Source organism: Phyllopteryx taeniolatus, chromosome 7 (genome assembly GCF_024500385.1).
Source record: "Phyllopteryx taeniolatus isolate TA_2022b chromosome 7, UOR_Ptae_1.2, whole genome shotgun sequence".
In the NCBI taxonomy this organism is placed as follows: domain Eukaryota; kingdom Metazoa; phylum Chordata; class Actinopteri; order Syngnathiformes; family Syngnathidae; genus Phyllopteryx; species Phyllopteryx taeniolatus.
In genome coordinates, this window is record NC_084508.1 from 4,559,999 (window position 1) to 4,576,597 (window position 16,599).

General features: G+C 43.5%; 2 protein-coding genes across 6 annotated transcripts; one reads left to right on the top strand and one right to left on the bottom strand.

Moving 5' to 3' along the window:
- Positions 1-184: 184 nt before the first annotated feature.
- LOC133480609 (lamin-B2-like) lies at positions 185-10,486 on the top strand. 4 transcript variants are annotated; one of them, XM_061778921.1, is made up of 12 exons: positions 185-275; positions 1,431-1,495; positions 5,548-5,663; positions 5,737-5,872; positions 6,580-6,690; positions 6,812-6,910; positions 6,979-7,050; positions 7,157-7,282; positions 7,358-7,578; positions 8,653-8,827; positions 8,894-9,011; positions 9,663-10,486. In XM_061778921.1, the coding sequence occupies exons 1-11, from the start codon at positions 248-250 to the stop codon at positions 9,002-9,004; spliced, it is 1,260 nt and encodes a 419-aa protein (XP_061634905.1). In that variant the 5' UTR covers positions 185-247; the 3' UTR covers positions 9,005-9,011; positions 9,663-10,486. The 4 variants fall into 4 exon arrangements, with proteins under 4 accessions (XP_061634905.1, XP_061634903.1, XP_061634907.1 ...); XM_061778919.1 differs by having other exon boundaries at positions 186-275; positions 9,660-10,486; XM_061778923.1 differs by lacking the exons at positions 185-275; positions 1,431-1,495 and adding an exon at positions 2,514-2,522 and having other exon boundaries at positions 9,660-10,485.
- Positions 10,487-12,028: 1,542 nt separating this feature from the next.
- Positions 12,029-16,432, bottom strand: rpl36 (ribosomal protein L36). Of its 2 annotated transcripts, none has more exons than XM_061778924.1 (4): positions 16,315-16,432; positions 13,692-13,786; positions 13,477-13,611; positions 12,029-12,146 (listed from the first exon to the last, which is right to left on the bottom strand). In XM_061778924.1, exons 2-4 carry the CDS (start codon positions 13,782-13,784, stop codon positions 12,057-12,059), a joined length of 318 nt encoding a protein of 105 aa, XP_061634908.1. In that variant the 5' UTR covers positions 13,785-13,786; positions 16,315-16,432; the 3' UTR covers positions 12,029-12,056. The 2 variants fall into 2 exon arrangements, with proteins under 2 accessions (XP_061634908.1, XP_061634909.1); XM_061778925.1 differs by having other exon boundaries at positions 13,692-13,804; positions 16,315-16,359.
- Positions 16,433-16,599: the final 167 nt, after the last annotated feature.

Consider the following 16,599-nt stretch of genomic DNA (forward strand, 5'->3'; position numbering starts at 1 on the left):
GGTGAGCTCGGCCAATCGGAGGCGGCGATGAGTTCTCTCCGGCCAATCGCGGGCCGGGACGCGGACAGATGGGGAGGTGTTGAGCGAGAGAGAGAGAGAGAGAGACGCGTCACCAGGGGCAACCGCGGACTACTCGCAGGACACAAGTTGTACATGTCAATAAGAAAATGGAATCTGGACCACTAGAGTCCACCTGGGCGTCAAAGTCATTTGAGTTAAGGGGGCACATTCACCCCAATTTCATCTCATGTGGACTGGACCAGTATATTCCTGCCGTAATAGCGACTTTTCCATTGTTCTATCGATGATTGTCTTGTTTTTACATATATTTTGGTAATACATTCTTTGAAGATATCAAAAAATCGAAGAGCACTTGGAAACCGAAAGGGAGCCGAGTCTGAATTTAAAAAAGAGCCGAAATTGCCATCACTGAAAAGTCGACTTTCTCTGGAGACATACAAAGGGCAAATTTAGAGAGAAAAACAACAACAACAAAGATACTTGTACTGCTATTATTAAAATGCATTTTTGTTGCGATGTAAATGATTAGTATTTAAGTATGAAATGCTTCAATAACCTTTTTCAAAATGTTTCTACATTTTTCTTGTTACACTTGAATTGTAAATCATTGAACAATTTAATATCATATGTAACACCAAAATATACAGCGGCAGTGTGACTGAGATTTCCCCTAAAATATATTAAATTAAATGTAAAGCGAATTAAATATGGCAGTAGGCTATCAATCAACACATGCGCCATACACGTGATGTTACAATAATAACGCCAACATAAAGGACTGTTGATGGATAAAGATTGTACTGTCAATTCAGTTCATAGTATACTCTACAGGGGGCGGTAATTCACAGTTTGCCAACAGTCCGCCGAAGAGCAGCGCCGAAAAAGAAAATCTTACCAACGAAGAAGAAAAACTCGCTTTGGCGGGCAAAAATGCAAAAATGGAGAACATGTTCAGGAAAATTGTCCAAGATTAAATGTCGAGACGATAACGAAAGGTACACGACAAACTTGCACTTTTTCACATTTGACACTTTTATAGCGCAAATAGTTAAGTCAAGTTAGCTGTACACGTCATGAAATTGAGGCGGGACAGGAAGTTTTGAGTCTCATCACCTGTTTGTGATAAGTATAATAGGTGCTGAATAAATACAGAAATTAATAAAATGAACAACAACTTAGTTTTACAAAGCGCCTTTCATGGAACCCAAGGCCACTTGAAATGTTTAAAAGCACACAATATCCTAAAAGGCGATACACAACCGAAGAGGTGGCGAAAACCACAGCAAGGGTTTAATTGCCCAATAATTTCTGTAATAAGTGCGGGTAGGCCGAATTTTGGTCATGATAACAGTGATTTGAAATGTTCATATGGTTTCATCTGAATGACGATGTATGTTTATATGTTACAGAAAACTACTCATCCGTGTCACCATTCGTTGCGCTTCAGTCCTGCCAAAGTGCAGTTCACAAAAAAGTGAGTATGGCATTTATTGTGACTAAAAAGGCCTCGTTTTTTTCCCCCCTGTCTTCACTCTACCAGATTTTGAAACTTTCCACCATTGTGAACTATGACCTGTCAATTGAAAAAAAAAAAAAAAAACAGTACATCTCTTCGAGAGGGGAAATGAAAATAAACAACTGACATAATGTAGTTGCACAAGTGTGCACACCCTCTTGTTCTGGAGATGTGGCTGTGATCTGAATTAACCAATCACATTGGAACTCATGTTAAATGGTACTCAGTGCGCGCAGGTACACACACACACACTGGATGTGGAGGTCCTGCGCTGGTGTGGTTACACATACAACATCAATGTCAGTCCGAGCAGAATTCCAGCCATCCTCCAGGTACTCCTCTGTCCTCCTCCTTCGTGCGACGACTTTGATTTTGTAATTGGCTTAAGCATTCATTCATCATCACGCAAAGCGAGCGGCGTAAACCGATGCCAAAAGGTCATCTTGGGTTTATGGTCACGGTTCCCGTCGCAAATCGTTTCAACAGGAACATAATTAATGACATTTAATATGACATTGAAAAGTTCTCAAATACGTGAAGTAATGTATTCAATTCTATACGAAAATCAGTTTCCATGTTTTCATTTTAGGAAAGTGCACCTTCACAATGCTCAACTCAACGTTATGTATTGCGCACTTAAAAAAAAAAGACTGCATTTGAAACCAAGTGCTGTACAACAATAAAATTGAACAGAAACATAAAACACAATCATAATAATAACGACATTAAATATTCATTTGAATAAAAATCCTTAAAACTTAAAATCAGTTGGTGTCATCATGAAAACACTTCAAGAGCACTTTAAGCTGTAACAAAGTGCTGTACATAATAAAGATCGAACATAAAACACAATCGTAAAATAATTTAGCTGTTCAAATGACAAGAATGACCACGCACATGTACAATTGTGCTTTTTCTGTGTTCCCTCCTGCAGCCCCTTCGTCCGTCTTTACAATTGCAGTAGTTCAGAACATTTCAGATATGCGTAAGTACCTTCTCCCTGACCGCAGTTTGAGATATCTGCAACGTCCTTTCACCTTTTGCCATTCATGCGTACTGGGTTTGTCGTGACACATATCTCCAATTTGGCTGCAGGTATTGCAACGGAATTCGAGTTCAGTTCGCGATATCTACAATTTGATCCCAACTCGTTCGTAATTCTAGTGGTAGCGCTTACAAAAAAAAAAAAAAATCGTAGAACAGGTGAATCCACCCGCGAGTATGCGGCGGTCCGCTTTACTCGGCCAAGAAAGATGGTTGCGAAAGCCTTGTCGGTTTCCCCGTCCGTCCCTTCCCGTACGGTAGCCGCAGTTTGTTCGGAACAAATGATGTCACAGTGCTTTGTTAGCGAGGACATGTCAGTTGCGTAAAGGATCTAAGGGCAGATTTACCGCAGCTGTCCAAGTAGGCCTATTCAGTTGGAAAGATAATACAATGATTAAAGATAAAGGCAAGAATACTACGCCGCTGGTATGTGATGACCTTGAGTTTTTATGTAGACTTAGACTGTGCTGTTAAATGGAAATAGCAATTGTTGCACGCTGATCATAATGATGGCAATGACGCTGTAACTAGTAATTCCGTGCAACGTTGGTCTTTTGTCTTTGATTTGATTGAAGGTTATCAGTCTAACCTAAAGCGCCTGCTAATAGTTGTGAAATAAAACTGGAATTGAGCCGATAAAGCGGCCTCGGCAAACTTCTCAGCCTTCTCAGGTTCAGGCACGCTCAAATCAGAGAAGAACTTGACTGTCGTTGTGCCTTCACACCCAAATGCCACTTTTATTGTTTTAACCGGAACACAAAAGGCAGGTCGAATCACGGAGGATCGGTTTAACAAAATAATCCACAAAGAAGTGAATTTGCAAATGCCAAACTACATATTTCATTCATCCTAATTCGACAAGAACAACAGATGCGCGACTTCTCTCGGCCATTGAGAGCTGACGAGAGAAAAAAAAAAAAGCTTTTGTGGAAATTGTTAGCGCAAGCCGTTGCCGCACGCCCTCTCACCCGCCCGCATTTCTCGCCCCGCAGGAGAAGCAGGACCCGCGGCACCTCAAAGGCCGGCTGGCCGCCTTATCCTCACTAGGGTCCATTCATTATATATTGTTTATATTAATCAGCCGACTAATCGGTGATTGGAATTTCTTTACAAAATAGCGGCCGCTCGTTGCCAAATCATGAAGCGGCGCGGTGCTCCGGCAGACAGCAACATGCTTACTTACTGTTATTAATATTGCATGTTTGAAATATGTTCCACTTCAGGTGTATTGAATTCAGTGATTCCTTTGCACGCCACGAGAGGGAGCCCCGCGCACGACGAGTGGTACTCGTAAGACGCTTTGAGAATCCATCCGTCCATTTTCCGAACCGCTTCTCCTCATGCGGGTCGCGGGCGTGCTGGAGCCTATCCCAGCGATCATCGGGCGGGAGGCGGGGCACACCCTGAACTGGTTGCCAGCCAATCGCAGGGCACATAGAAACAAAGGAGCAGTCGCACTCACAATTTAGAGTCTTCAATCAACCTAGCACGCATGTTTTTGGGATGTGGGAGGAAAGCGGAGCGCCCGGAGAAAAGCCACGCAGGCACGGGGAGAACATGCAAACTCCACACAGGCGGGGTCGGGGCTTGAACCCGCAGCCTCACAACTGTGAGGCAGATGAGCTAACCGGTCGACCACTGTGCCGCCACTTTGAGAATCAATGGTCTAAAATGAGCCCAAATGATTATTTTCTCAATATAACTGGCAGCATGTTGTAAAATAAGAAGTCGTCTCCAAAACAAGTCGGGTAGCGCGAGGAGGTGAACACATTTGAAGTGCCTGACAGCGAAGATTGATTACCCGTATTGTCAAGTTCTCATTTGAGCTCGCCTTAACGGGAAAAGGCCGAGAAGCTTGTAGAGGATGTTTTATCGACTCAACTCCAGCAGTTAGTAGTAACAAGATACTAGTTGGAGTTTTAGTTATGTCAGTTTTGCCATCACAGTTATAAATTGATAGTTTTTGCTGCTAATAACTAGCCACGGCCAGACTTGCTTTCCGTTCAATCGCTTCATTAAAAGTTTCATTTCTCAAGCCTTCGTGCGGACAGCAAAACTGTGATTGCCGTTGGAACGAGCATGTGCGATGGCTTTTTTTGCAGTCTTTGCAAGTGTCCGCATGGGAATAATCGCTGAAATAAAAAAAAAACACCATCATTAGATTTGGGGAGGTTCATTCATGGAATCGGTTTATGATTCATTTGTGCTTAATGCTAAGGTACAACATAAACAAATCCAAAAGGACATGGTACATTAATGGTAAAACTGTCGCGGTGTTTACAAACGACGGGACATTGACGTGCCCGGAACACCTCCTGACCGGGTGCCCCGGCCACCTCATCCGGCTCCTCTCGATGCGGAGGAGCAGCGGCTCTACTCCGAGCCCCTCCCGGATGACTGAGCTTCTCGCCTGTTCTCGAAGGGAGAGCCCGGGCACCTTGCGGAGGAAACTCATTTCTTACATGTTTCATTAGTTAGTTAGTTAGTCTTACATTTCATCATGTTTTGTTAGCAGTTTATTATTTGTGTAAAGAACAAAGATGTGCTTCATTCCAAAATAATGATCGATGCTTTTAATGTCGTTTTTTTTAGAGGAACCATCAAGGGTCCCGTTGATGCATTCCTTGAAAATCAAGAAAACGTCAACGTAATCAAATGTAATTAGTTATAATACTTTGATACACTACTGTTCCATTTTCAACAGGGTGACTTGTAATTGTAACCAACTACGTACATTTCCGAAGTCATCACTTTGTAAGCACGCGGAGTCATGTGTTTCCAAAGGCTGTTTTTGAACAATACAGTTGTTTCTTGTTGTTGACTTCTGTCGAAGCGGGTCACGACTGAGCGACCGTTGGAAAATGCGAGTCCCAGGGTGACGAGAGTTGAAAGGCGCTGCTATCGAGTGCTTTGGGGTGGTGGCATTTCCATTCATTTTCGATGTATTTCCTTTACCTTGCGTTTAGGTGAGCAGCGTGAAGCGTGCGTACGAGGCCGAGTTAGCGGACGCTCGCCGGCTTGCGGACGAAGGCGCCCGGGAGCGTGCCCGTCTGAAGGTCGAACTGGAAGAGGCCACGCGCAGGTAAGCGCTCGCCTAAAGAACGCGCAGCTTGTCCCCGTGATGACGGACGAGGGCCTTTTCTTTGCCGCGCTAGCGGCAAGAAGAAGGATGCGGACCTGGCGGCGGCCGTGTCCCGGGCGAGCGCTCTGGAAAGTCAGCTGAAGCGCAGCGATGTGACGCTCGCCATGGCGCTCAGCGTGGACGCTGCGCTCAAGGCGCTGCTGGATAAGGTGTCGTTTTGCTCCTTCGTTTATGTGGCGTGAACATTGCAAAAATCTCACCTCCCTTGCAAGATTCATGTCTTTGTTCCTCAAACGGTGCAAGTTCTGCCTGGAAAGAATATCGAGCTTTTTTTCTGGAAAGGCATTTGATTTTTCCCATGACTTTCTAGAAAATATACGGCTTTTCCCTTGAAATTTACTTAAAAGAACTTTTTTTTCCAGAAAATGTACTTATTTTTTGAGAAGTATACGACTTTCTAGGAAAATAAACGTTTTTTTCTAGCAGCGCGCGACCTTGTCAATTTTCAAGTGAATGCAATACGCTACCGTACTCATGTTTTACGGGTGGTCTCCATTTGACCTTTTTAACTTTGAACTTTTGAATGCACTTTTCCAACCGTTAAATGTTTACAACCTTCAAGGCTTATTTAAACACACTTCAACTTCAATACATTTCACTCAAATTGTAGGATTCAGGTTTCACATTGGCCAAAGGTGGCCACGATAAAGTCAAAGTGTACAATTTGACGTGAACAATATATTATTGATATAGTTCAAGAGCTCAAGTCGGGAAGACAACAACACATTCATACTCTAGAAAGTTTGATTGTATTTGCATGAACGCAGCAGAAATGGTTTCAACAAAGGAAGCGTGGAGGACACAAGTTGCCGGCCAGGAGCCCTCAGGATTTTAACGTGCGCTTGACGGTGCGCAGGCGGAGGACGCACACGCCGTCGCCAGGCGGCAGCTGAAGGTCGAGACCTCGATGCGCGTGGGCTTGGAGAACCGCTGCCAGGAGCTGGAGCTCAGGAAGAACAAGTTTGAGGCACGCGCGCACACACACGATGTCCTCGCAGAAAAGCAACACTTGTTGCGTCAGGGCGGTAGAAGGTGTGAAGAAGATGACTGTTGCGCAAATGTGTGTGTTTATATGCGTGTTGATTTAGGAGGGTCGGGAGTCTCGGCGCAGACAAGAGCAGAGAATTGTGGAGGTGGACTCTGGTGCCAGACAGGACTACGAGTTCAAACTGTCCCAAGCTTTACAGGTATGCGTGCGTGTGTGTGTGTGTGTGTGAGGTGTTGCACTGTTGATGTCAATGCGCTCGTCTGTCAGGACCTGAGGAAGCAGCACGATGACCAGGTCACTCTCTACAAGGAGGAACTGGAGCAGACCTTCCAGGCCAAGGTGAGCGAGCGCCACATCTTCCTTCCTTTCCTTCCAGAATCAGAATTGTGTGTCCCCCAAATGCATCGTCACGCGTCTTTCTTTTTCTTCGTCTGGCCGCGTGTAGCTGGACAACGCCAAGGTGTCGTCGGCGATGAACGACAAGGCCGTGCGCACGGCCAGAGAGGAGCTGCAGGAGTCCCGAATGAGAATCGAGGGTCTGGCCTACCAGCTGAGCGCCCTGCAGAAACAAGTACCCGCGCGCCCCTTGGCGACTTCACCGCCCGGATCCGGCCCCGGCGTCGTCATTAACCATATTTGCGTGTAGGCGGCCGCCGCCGAGGACCGCGTCCGCGAGCTGGAGGACATCCTGTCGTCGGACCGGGACAAGCACCGGCGCGCGATGGAGGCCAAGGACCGCGAGATGAACGACCTGCGCCAGCGCATGAACGCCCAGCTCTCCGAGTACCAGGAGCTCCTGGACGTCAAGCTCACGCTGGACATGGAGATCAACGCCTACAGGAAGCTCCTGGACGGAAAGCAGCGTAGGTAGGGTGCAAAAGATAGTCCGTTTATCTGGAAGACATTAACTGGCGAGAGCCCACCATATCTTTGCTGCCTGCTCACACGCATACCACCACTCGCACTCTCCGTTCCAGTAGTTTTATTAACCTTTTTGATTTGCTGAAGTCCAGACTACTTCTGGTCGATCGTCTTTTCAATTTTCTGCCCCAAACTCTCTACAACAAATAATATTGGGAACAAACTATCCATCCATCCATTTTCTGAGCCGCTTCTCCTCACGCGGGCGTGCTGGAGCCCATCCCGGCTGTCTTCGGGCGGGAGGCGGGGCACACCCTGAACTGGTTGCCAGCCAATCGCGGGGCACAAACAAACAACCATTCGCACTCACATTCACACCTACGGGCAATTTAGAGTCTCCAATTCATGCATGTTTTTGGGATGTGGGAGGAAACCGGAGTGCCCGGAGAAAAGCCACGCAGGCACGGGGAGAACATGCAAACGCCACTCAGGCGGGGCTGGGGATTTGAACCCCGGTCCTCAGAACTGTGAGGCAGACGCTCTAACCAGTCCACCGCCGCTGGGGACTAACTAATTACATGAAATTATAGAATTTAATTACAAAATGTCTGAAACTGTAATCATTACATTACTGAGAGAAAATGTGTAATAAAATTATAGTTGCTTTTGGAAATTTCGCTGATTACAATTGGAGTTGGCGGCACGGTGGCCGACTGCTTAGAGCGTCAGCCTCACAGTTCTGAGGACCCGGGTTCAATCCCCGGCCCCGCCTGTGTGGATTTTGCATGTTCTCCCCGTGCCTGCGTGGCTTTTCTCCGGGCACTCCGCTTTCCTCCGGTTAGGTCAACATGGTATGATGGTTTCCCAATATCATCGTTTGAAAGGTTAGTGAGGGATCGTGTACGTGATCACTGCCCCTGTTTGTACACAGATGACTCGTTTACAGAAAATTCAGAAGGGCTCCGTCACAGTCCCAATTTCAGAAAAGTCTCATTTGAAAACTGCTACCTGTTTTCCAAAGAAACAAAATGAGCAAAATCTTAACTACGAGAGCAACTTTGGGTCTCGTCCTCCTCCCAGAGCGACTTCCCGCATCACCGTTTCCAGGGTGACGGGCTCGTCCTTGTCCCGCACCTCCAAGACGAACCTGCCGAATGTGGAGTCCGGCAAGCCGACAGAGAAGTTTCTTCTGCGCTCCGGAAAACACGCCGTCTCCATCGCGCCCGTCCACGCGGACCGAAACTTCATCACCCTGGTGTGTGTGTGTTTTTGTGTCGGTGTGAAATATGACAGCACTAACTGTGTGTGTGTGTGTGTATAGGTGTGGTCTGCAGACGTGGGCGTGGCCCACAGTCCGCCCTCTGATCTGTGGAAAAGCCAGGCTTCCTGGGCCACAGGACTTGACATCAACCACCAGCTTGGCCAACGCTGACGGCGAGGTAACGAGGTCCATGCGTCAAGTGACGGCTAATTTGATTTGATTGTATATTTTTCTATAAAGTATTAAATCACTGTTAAGTGTTCCGCCGCATAGTTGTGATTGGCTACTCACGGATTTACATATTTGCAGTTTTTGTTTTTTGGACTTATCCTCTGTAAGCTGTTTTTGTGCTTAAGAAAAAGGTCCGTCTTGTACAACCCCAATTCCAATGAACTTGGGACGTTGTGTTAAACATAAATCAAAACAGAATACAATGATTTGCAAATCACGTTCCACCTATATTTAATTGAATACGCTACAAAGACAAGATATTTCATGTTCAAACGGATCAACTTGATTGTTTTGAGCGAATAATCATGAACTTGGAATTTGATGGCTGCAACACGTTCCCAAAAAGCCTTGCACGGTATCTTAAAAAGTACTGCAATATCTTGGTGTTCAAAATTACACGATACCGCTCGGTTTTTTGTATCAGTATATTTAGAGTTACAGTACATTAACAGAGCATTACATTAACAGGAATTTAAAATAATAAATAAATAGATATTTTCCCCGGACAGCAGTTTGACCAGTTGGATCATTTGATTTGAACGGTTTAGTGTGGTTGCGGTGTATTTGTAAGAAATGTCGCTCTTGTGTGTCCCAGCAGGCCAAACGTCGTCCTGAGAGAGCGGCCGCCATCTTGTGAAACCTCATCCCTTCCAGCACAGTATTCAAACGAGAGGCAAGGATCAAAGTGGCTAATCAGCATAGAAACAATTCAAAAAATGTTTGAGGTCATCAAGAGCTTTTAATGTTGCCCATTTATAGGTGTAGGATTGGCCTGTCAGTAGCTATGGGAGTTAAGAAGTGAATTTTCAATTTAAAACAAAGTTTGAGCGTTAAATGTTTTTGTGCTTCTTATAAAAAAAAAAAAAAAAAATTCAGTTTTTTAAATTTGGTTTAAAACAGGTTTAGGATTAAATTAGGGGCCTGTGTTTCAGTTTCAAACACCCCTGGGGTCTCAACCTGGTTTACGGATGTATCTTGTTGTAATTGACATGATTTAATTAGCTCATTTATATACAGTCATATACAGTGGACCCCCGCACATCTACGGTTTGACATTCGTGGTTTCACCTATTCGCAGATTTTCGGGGGAACCTATCCCGGTTATTCACGGAAACCCCTGCTTATTTTGCCCAATCCTCCACTTATTTGTGTGTGTTTTTTAACCTGATCTCGTACTTATTTGTGTGTGTATTTTTATTGCTTTTTTTTCACGGCAATTGTAATGAGGGTCAAATATTCACGGCTATTCGTGGTCAGGCCCGTCCCTATCCGGTGCGAATTGCAGGGGGTCCACCGTACATTAAAAGACATACAAACTTTTTTTTTTTTAAATGTAATTTTCAAAGTTACTCATTTTGACAAAAAATACAAAATATGATTACATATGCACTGTCCAAGTGTACATTTTGCACAACTTGCAAGGACAGGTACTTATTTTTGATGAACTGTCCATTGCACACAGTATGTCAAATTCACAAGTTGCTGCTGATCAAAACACACGTAAAAGTGACAACTTAGGGAAAAAAAGCGTCCGTTTGTCATTCGTGACGTGTCGCTCCAACACAGCTGGGACGGACGGGGCTCCACAGAGGCCCCAACACATACGATGACGTAGCCCGCTCCACACGAACCTCGACAATCGCCCATGCTAATTAAGCAGGAACTAAACACTAACAACTGTCATTAATCGTCATCATTTAGCTCAGCCTGCTAGCCGCTTGAGCAGCGGAGCTAGCTAGCTGGCTAATTAAATGCGAGGCTTCAGTTCCACACACACACAAAAGACAAGAACAACGAAAAACACCCGAAATGTCTCCGACCGCTTCGTCAACGACCAAGTCCAGCTGCCAGGTTAGCCGCACATGCTAACGAACACGACGAATGACAGCAGGGGAGGATTTGGACTCTTCAAGCACACACACGCACACGCGCGCGCAATGTCGCTCAAACGCTTGTGGGAACAAAAAGGAAAGTTATGACCACAAATATGTATCGGGAGATACGACACGCCCCTTTCGAGTTATGGTGACGCTAAGCTGGTAAAAAATTACATTTACAATAAATAATGCATCTCTGTTCATCTATTTATGCCAGTGAGGCATAGTGACAGACAGAACAAACAGTAACCCTCGTGAAAGTCGGTTGAGAAACGAGCATGTTATAATTGAATTTCAATGTCCATGCATTGCCTTCTATGGGAGCGACGACTTCCCCAACATGGCCGCCACGTAGGCACGTCGATTAGCCGGGCTGCTAAAGCGTGTTGGCCTATCTAGAATTTATATCTATACTTCTGACGTTAGCCACTCGCCTGCTGGCTGACCTGGACGTCTACCCTAAAAAGAAAGTTGGACTTGAAATGCAGGTGTGTAAAAGTAGGTTCATGATTGCCATATTTAAATGTAATATTAAATTTTGCCCTCATTAACAATATATAAAAACAATCTCTTTGACATGTTTTTTAAAAAACTAAAATCCCAATGTTAAGAGGTCTTTGTAAAGAAGCATAATGACATTTAAGTATTTCAAAAAGTGTGTTGAACTGTCCGTTTTGTCACGCCACCCTTTTGCAACGGAGGACCACGGCCTCAGATTAGGAGGTGCCGATTGTCTTCCCAGGTGCAAATCACTCCAGTGAGAACTGAAGATCACTACTTGAGGAAATCAACAGAACCACATCGTTAACGTGATCACTATCTTGAATATCGTTACCATTTAATGGGAATTTGAGCAGCTGTTATTTTATGTTTTACGATGTTTTTGCTAACTTTGTTGGGGAATTTAGCTTTTTCAAACTGTAAATATCTCAACTAATACTTTCAACTCACTGTTGCAAAACTAAATAGCGGCTGCTGAACTCCAGTGATAACACAAGCTGTTTGCATATTCTTGTATTTTTCCAAAACAATACAACGTATCATAAACAAACACTGCCCAAGAGAGTCTAAAAGCAGAGGCAGAAAGTGTATTCAAACATTTATTTGAAGACATTTTAATCCTTCTTGGCAGCGGCCTTCCTCATGGCGGCCAGCACGTTGCTGAGCTCCTCACGCTTTCTCTTGGCGCGGATGTGAGTGCCAATCTGGGGAAGAGACGCAAAACAACAAACATCAGCACCTCAATTTATGCCTGGTACACACCAAAAGGATTTTTCAAATCTTAAAAAGATCTTTGAGGGACCCCGCATACAAAGACAAAAAAAATCTGGCTGGCATTAAACATTTTTGGTAGGGCTGCTTATATTTTGTTTGAGCGTCGTCATTGTGAGGTACGCGTGCGCAATAGCGACACCGCACGGTCTGATGCAATGTGGTGTAGTGTCATATACAGGGATGTAATAGTAATATTAAATGTCACCAGTAGGGGGACCTGTTTGGACATGCTGCAGTTCCTATTTCGCTCTTCAGAATTCAACTAGGCAAGCATGCAGCAACTGCTAGTGGCGGAGGGACGTTCAGGGACACTGCGTAAAGGGGAGGGAATTTATTCTTTTGTAATACAGTACACCCGTCAGAGCTGCCAACCAATAGAAATTCACTTGCAGAACAATTTGTCCAAATTCGTCTGAAATTCCATATTTTCAATATGTCAGGAACATAGCTGCGGGACAGTTATTGCAGTGTATTATGTAATAGGATAAAAATAATTCTGTATACTGTTCAATTGCAGAACATGATGACTATAATAATCGTTCATAAATTATGGCTTCAATATTTTTTATTTTGGTTTTATTGCATCAACCTTGTAATGGCAGACAGTTGCAGCCTGAATCAAAGTAAATGAGATTTCAACATGCCATCATCAAAATTTGCCTTAGCTATTTCTGTTTTATAAATTAAATCAGATCCCAAACAAAATTTTAACTCTGCACTCTATTTTCTAAACAAATAACATTGCTGATAGATTGAATTGGAAAGTTTATGCATGGACAATATTCTACATTTCTATTTTGCAAATGTACTTGTATAGATGTCTTCTCTTACATGCTATTTATATTATATATAAACAACTGAAAGGATGAACATTTCCCCATTGTGGGACTAATAAAGGTTATCGTATGACAAATATTTATTAATAATAATAATATACCCTGAACCTGACCCCATTCTCAGATGACATCACCAGTTTATTCATTTCCGGTTCAGAGCGCATCTTGGGTGGCCGTGAATTATTTTACATTTATATCTCCAGACGTATATTAATTGTTGTTCAAACTTGGTTGCTCTCTGCTGTATTGGGGTTCTAGCCAGACAAGATCTGAATTCGCAGCTTCAACAAGTCTTAAAATTAACAGCGGTTAACTTATTTCAACGAGGACGTTCAAATGTAAGAGATTTTTGGACCTAGTTGCTGATCAGTTACGATATCGGTAATTTCCTCTCTTTCATACGAAGCAAGTAAGACGACGTCACCCTTTTCTTGATGAACTTGAGCGCCCTCTTGTCCTTGGACACTTTGAGCAGCTCCATGGCTCGCCTCTCGTACGGCGCGAAGCCGCACACCTCGCGGATCATGTCCCGGACGAACTTGCTGTGCTTGGTCAGACGCTGCAGAGGACAGAAACGAAAAGAGGGCGCGTCAGGACCGGACGGTCGCCGTGCGACACCTTGAATCGGGAGGAACTTACCCCGCGTCGACGACTGTGTTTGGGCGCGCTGACGTTTTTGGTGACTCGGTGGCCTTTATTGAGGCCGACGGCCATCGGGTAGCGGATAGCCATGTCTGCCGAGGAAAAATGCACTATTGTCCAAATCCTCAGAATTTCAGCCTCTCAACAGTAAATATTTTATTTCCTCCACAAAGCAGACTGATTTAGCTTTTGAGTTTTTTCAAAGTAACATCTGAAAATATCTGCTGCTAATTTTGAAAACAATGATCAACATTTGTGCAGATTTATTGACAGACGTTACGAACCAAACTAGTAACTGAATCAGAATCAATTTGTTTGTGCGTGCAGTGTCAATTTGAAATCATCTGTTTTTCAATAATGGGATGAAAATTCAAAAAGATTAGATGCATAAATTTATTTTTAAAATTCTCGATCAATTATTAAAATATTTACTTGCAGCCTTACAAATATTTACTATTATGACTTAGTACTGCGTTAGCATAGGTTAGTGATAGACAACGGCGCGTTCTGACTTGGGTAAAAAAAATTGGCCAGTGGAATATTTAACGTGCATCCACAGTCAAGCTTCCCTTTAATTTGGAAAATATTAGTCAGTCAGAAAAATTACCCCATGTAAACCACTTCCAGCAGCATTTAAAAAGCTGTTCACATAAAAAAAATAATTGGTCTTTTTATATCATAATAATCTAGACTGTTAAAACTAGGCTTTACACGATCAGGATTTTTGGGGCCGATCAGCGAGTTTAAAAAAACGATAACCGATCCAATCACAAGATGGAGGAATGTGTCTATTTAAATGACCTGTTCATTTACTGTTTATACTTCTGTAATTAATTGCTTAAACATTTCTATTTACAATAAATAATGCATCTCCGTTCATCTATTTATGCCAGTGAGGCATAGTGACAGACAGAACAAATGAATGGTCTTCTATTAGATGGAAGGAAGTAAATACAGTAATTCATGTATCCACTTTTTGTGACATTTTTGTTTGTGGGTGTGCCGTGAGATTTTTCAATTGTAAAATATGTTCCTTGGCTCCATAAAGGTTGGAAATCACTGCTCTAGTCACATCGTGTATTTTTATCAGTCAGGTCAAACCCACGTTACAACATGACAGAAATAATGGGTGCTAACTTACTGTAATGAAATGACTTCACCCACACCGAAACTTTAGAGCATGATTCGACAGAACGGCGGCATGTTTATGTATAACCGTCAGTGCTAGCAGTAGCTTGCTCGGCTACATAACATTTTGTTGCCTGCTTGCGAGCCGTATCGTATTCAAAGTACATGAACATACCTCAAGCGAGCCTTAAACCAACGTCCTGAGCACCGGTGACCACCAACACACGCCCCCCCCCCCCATTTTGTCCTTATAATACAGTCCCCACGGTAACAAGGGTATCCGGTCGCATTTGAATTGACAAGAGAAAGCCCAATGATTGTAAAAAACGGGATGCGGTGGTATCGGAATACAAGATTTTATTGCAGTAGTCTGACATAGTGCAATCCTGAAAGAGCAAATTTGTCTTGTAGTCTGATCCGGGCATTACATGTCGTCTGTACCACACCACAGACATGACAAAATAACTTCATTGGCTGTCAGATATTTATAGTACTACGTCAAAAGACACGCGACAAAGCTAAAAATAAACTAGCTTTTGGATTCAAACATACTGTGTACAACGGTGACGCGGAGTAAATGTCTTTTGCGGAGCCGATCAATGACTGCCGAATTATGACATTAAAGCCGATCAGCATAAAATGCTACTTATCGGCCGATACCGATCAGGTCGATAAAATCGGTGTAAAGTCTAGTTAAAACTGTTATGGTTGCTTTGATCAGCATCCTTCTTTTCCTAAAAAGTATAACCTTATTAATGTTGTACTTTCCCAAAAAGAAGAGATCAGTGCCAAGATAATTCATTTTAGTACGCGGAGTTGTCACGTTCGCTCTTTCTGAATAAAGGGCGCCAGAAGACACTTTTACTCCTTTAAAAGCAGGTCACGAATAAAATGCTTTTTAATGAACTATATTGAGTCCACTATATAGAATTCCCAATGCAGTGAAACTGAGCTAAGCATAAGCACACAACATTAGCACATGCTGTCGTGTTGTAGTCTGCAAAATAGTGACACGGGAGACGTGGTTTGTAGTTTTGTTCCACTAATGCCGCATTCAGTTCAACCTAAGGCGTTACAAGACTAGACGACCAGCAGGAACCTTCACACTGGTTGGCTGGACGCAGCTACACGCTTGCAGACAAAAACACGGCGCAACTGGACAGATAACCTGCTAGTTAAGCTAAGCGACGAGATACACAAAAGAGATACCACCTAAATTGAGTAAAATACACCAAGTGAATCTCAAAACAACAATTTAGATCGTGTTGTGCATGTGTTTAATAGCTGAGATGTATTCCAATAGCCTACACTAGCTAGCGTCGGTGTCCACACACTCAACTTTAATAACTTAAATTGGCTTCCGCACAATATGAAACGCAGGTGGTAACCAACGCCAGGGGATTAATTTTCGTTCAATTCATCAAGTGTAAAACGATGGATGGCTGAGATTATAAACGGCTTTTGTTTAGGGTAAATCCCAATGAAATCGTACCTGTTGTCTGTAATGGCGGCGAAGCCGGAAGGGCTGTTGGCTGGACCAAGCGGCCTACTGAAGGATTTCGCCCGGTAGACGGTTAGGGTTAGGACACCGGGACAGCGCCCCCATCAGGCTGGAGGATAAAGCGTTGTTCAATTATCATAGTGGATCTCAAACATGGGCGGCACGGTGGACGACTGGTTAGTAATATATATATATATATATATATATATTACATGACAGTATAGAAATAATGAAAATGTTAAATACATTTTAAGAATATAAATGAATAAACACTAA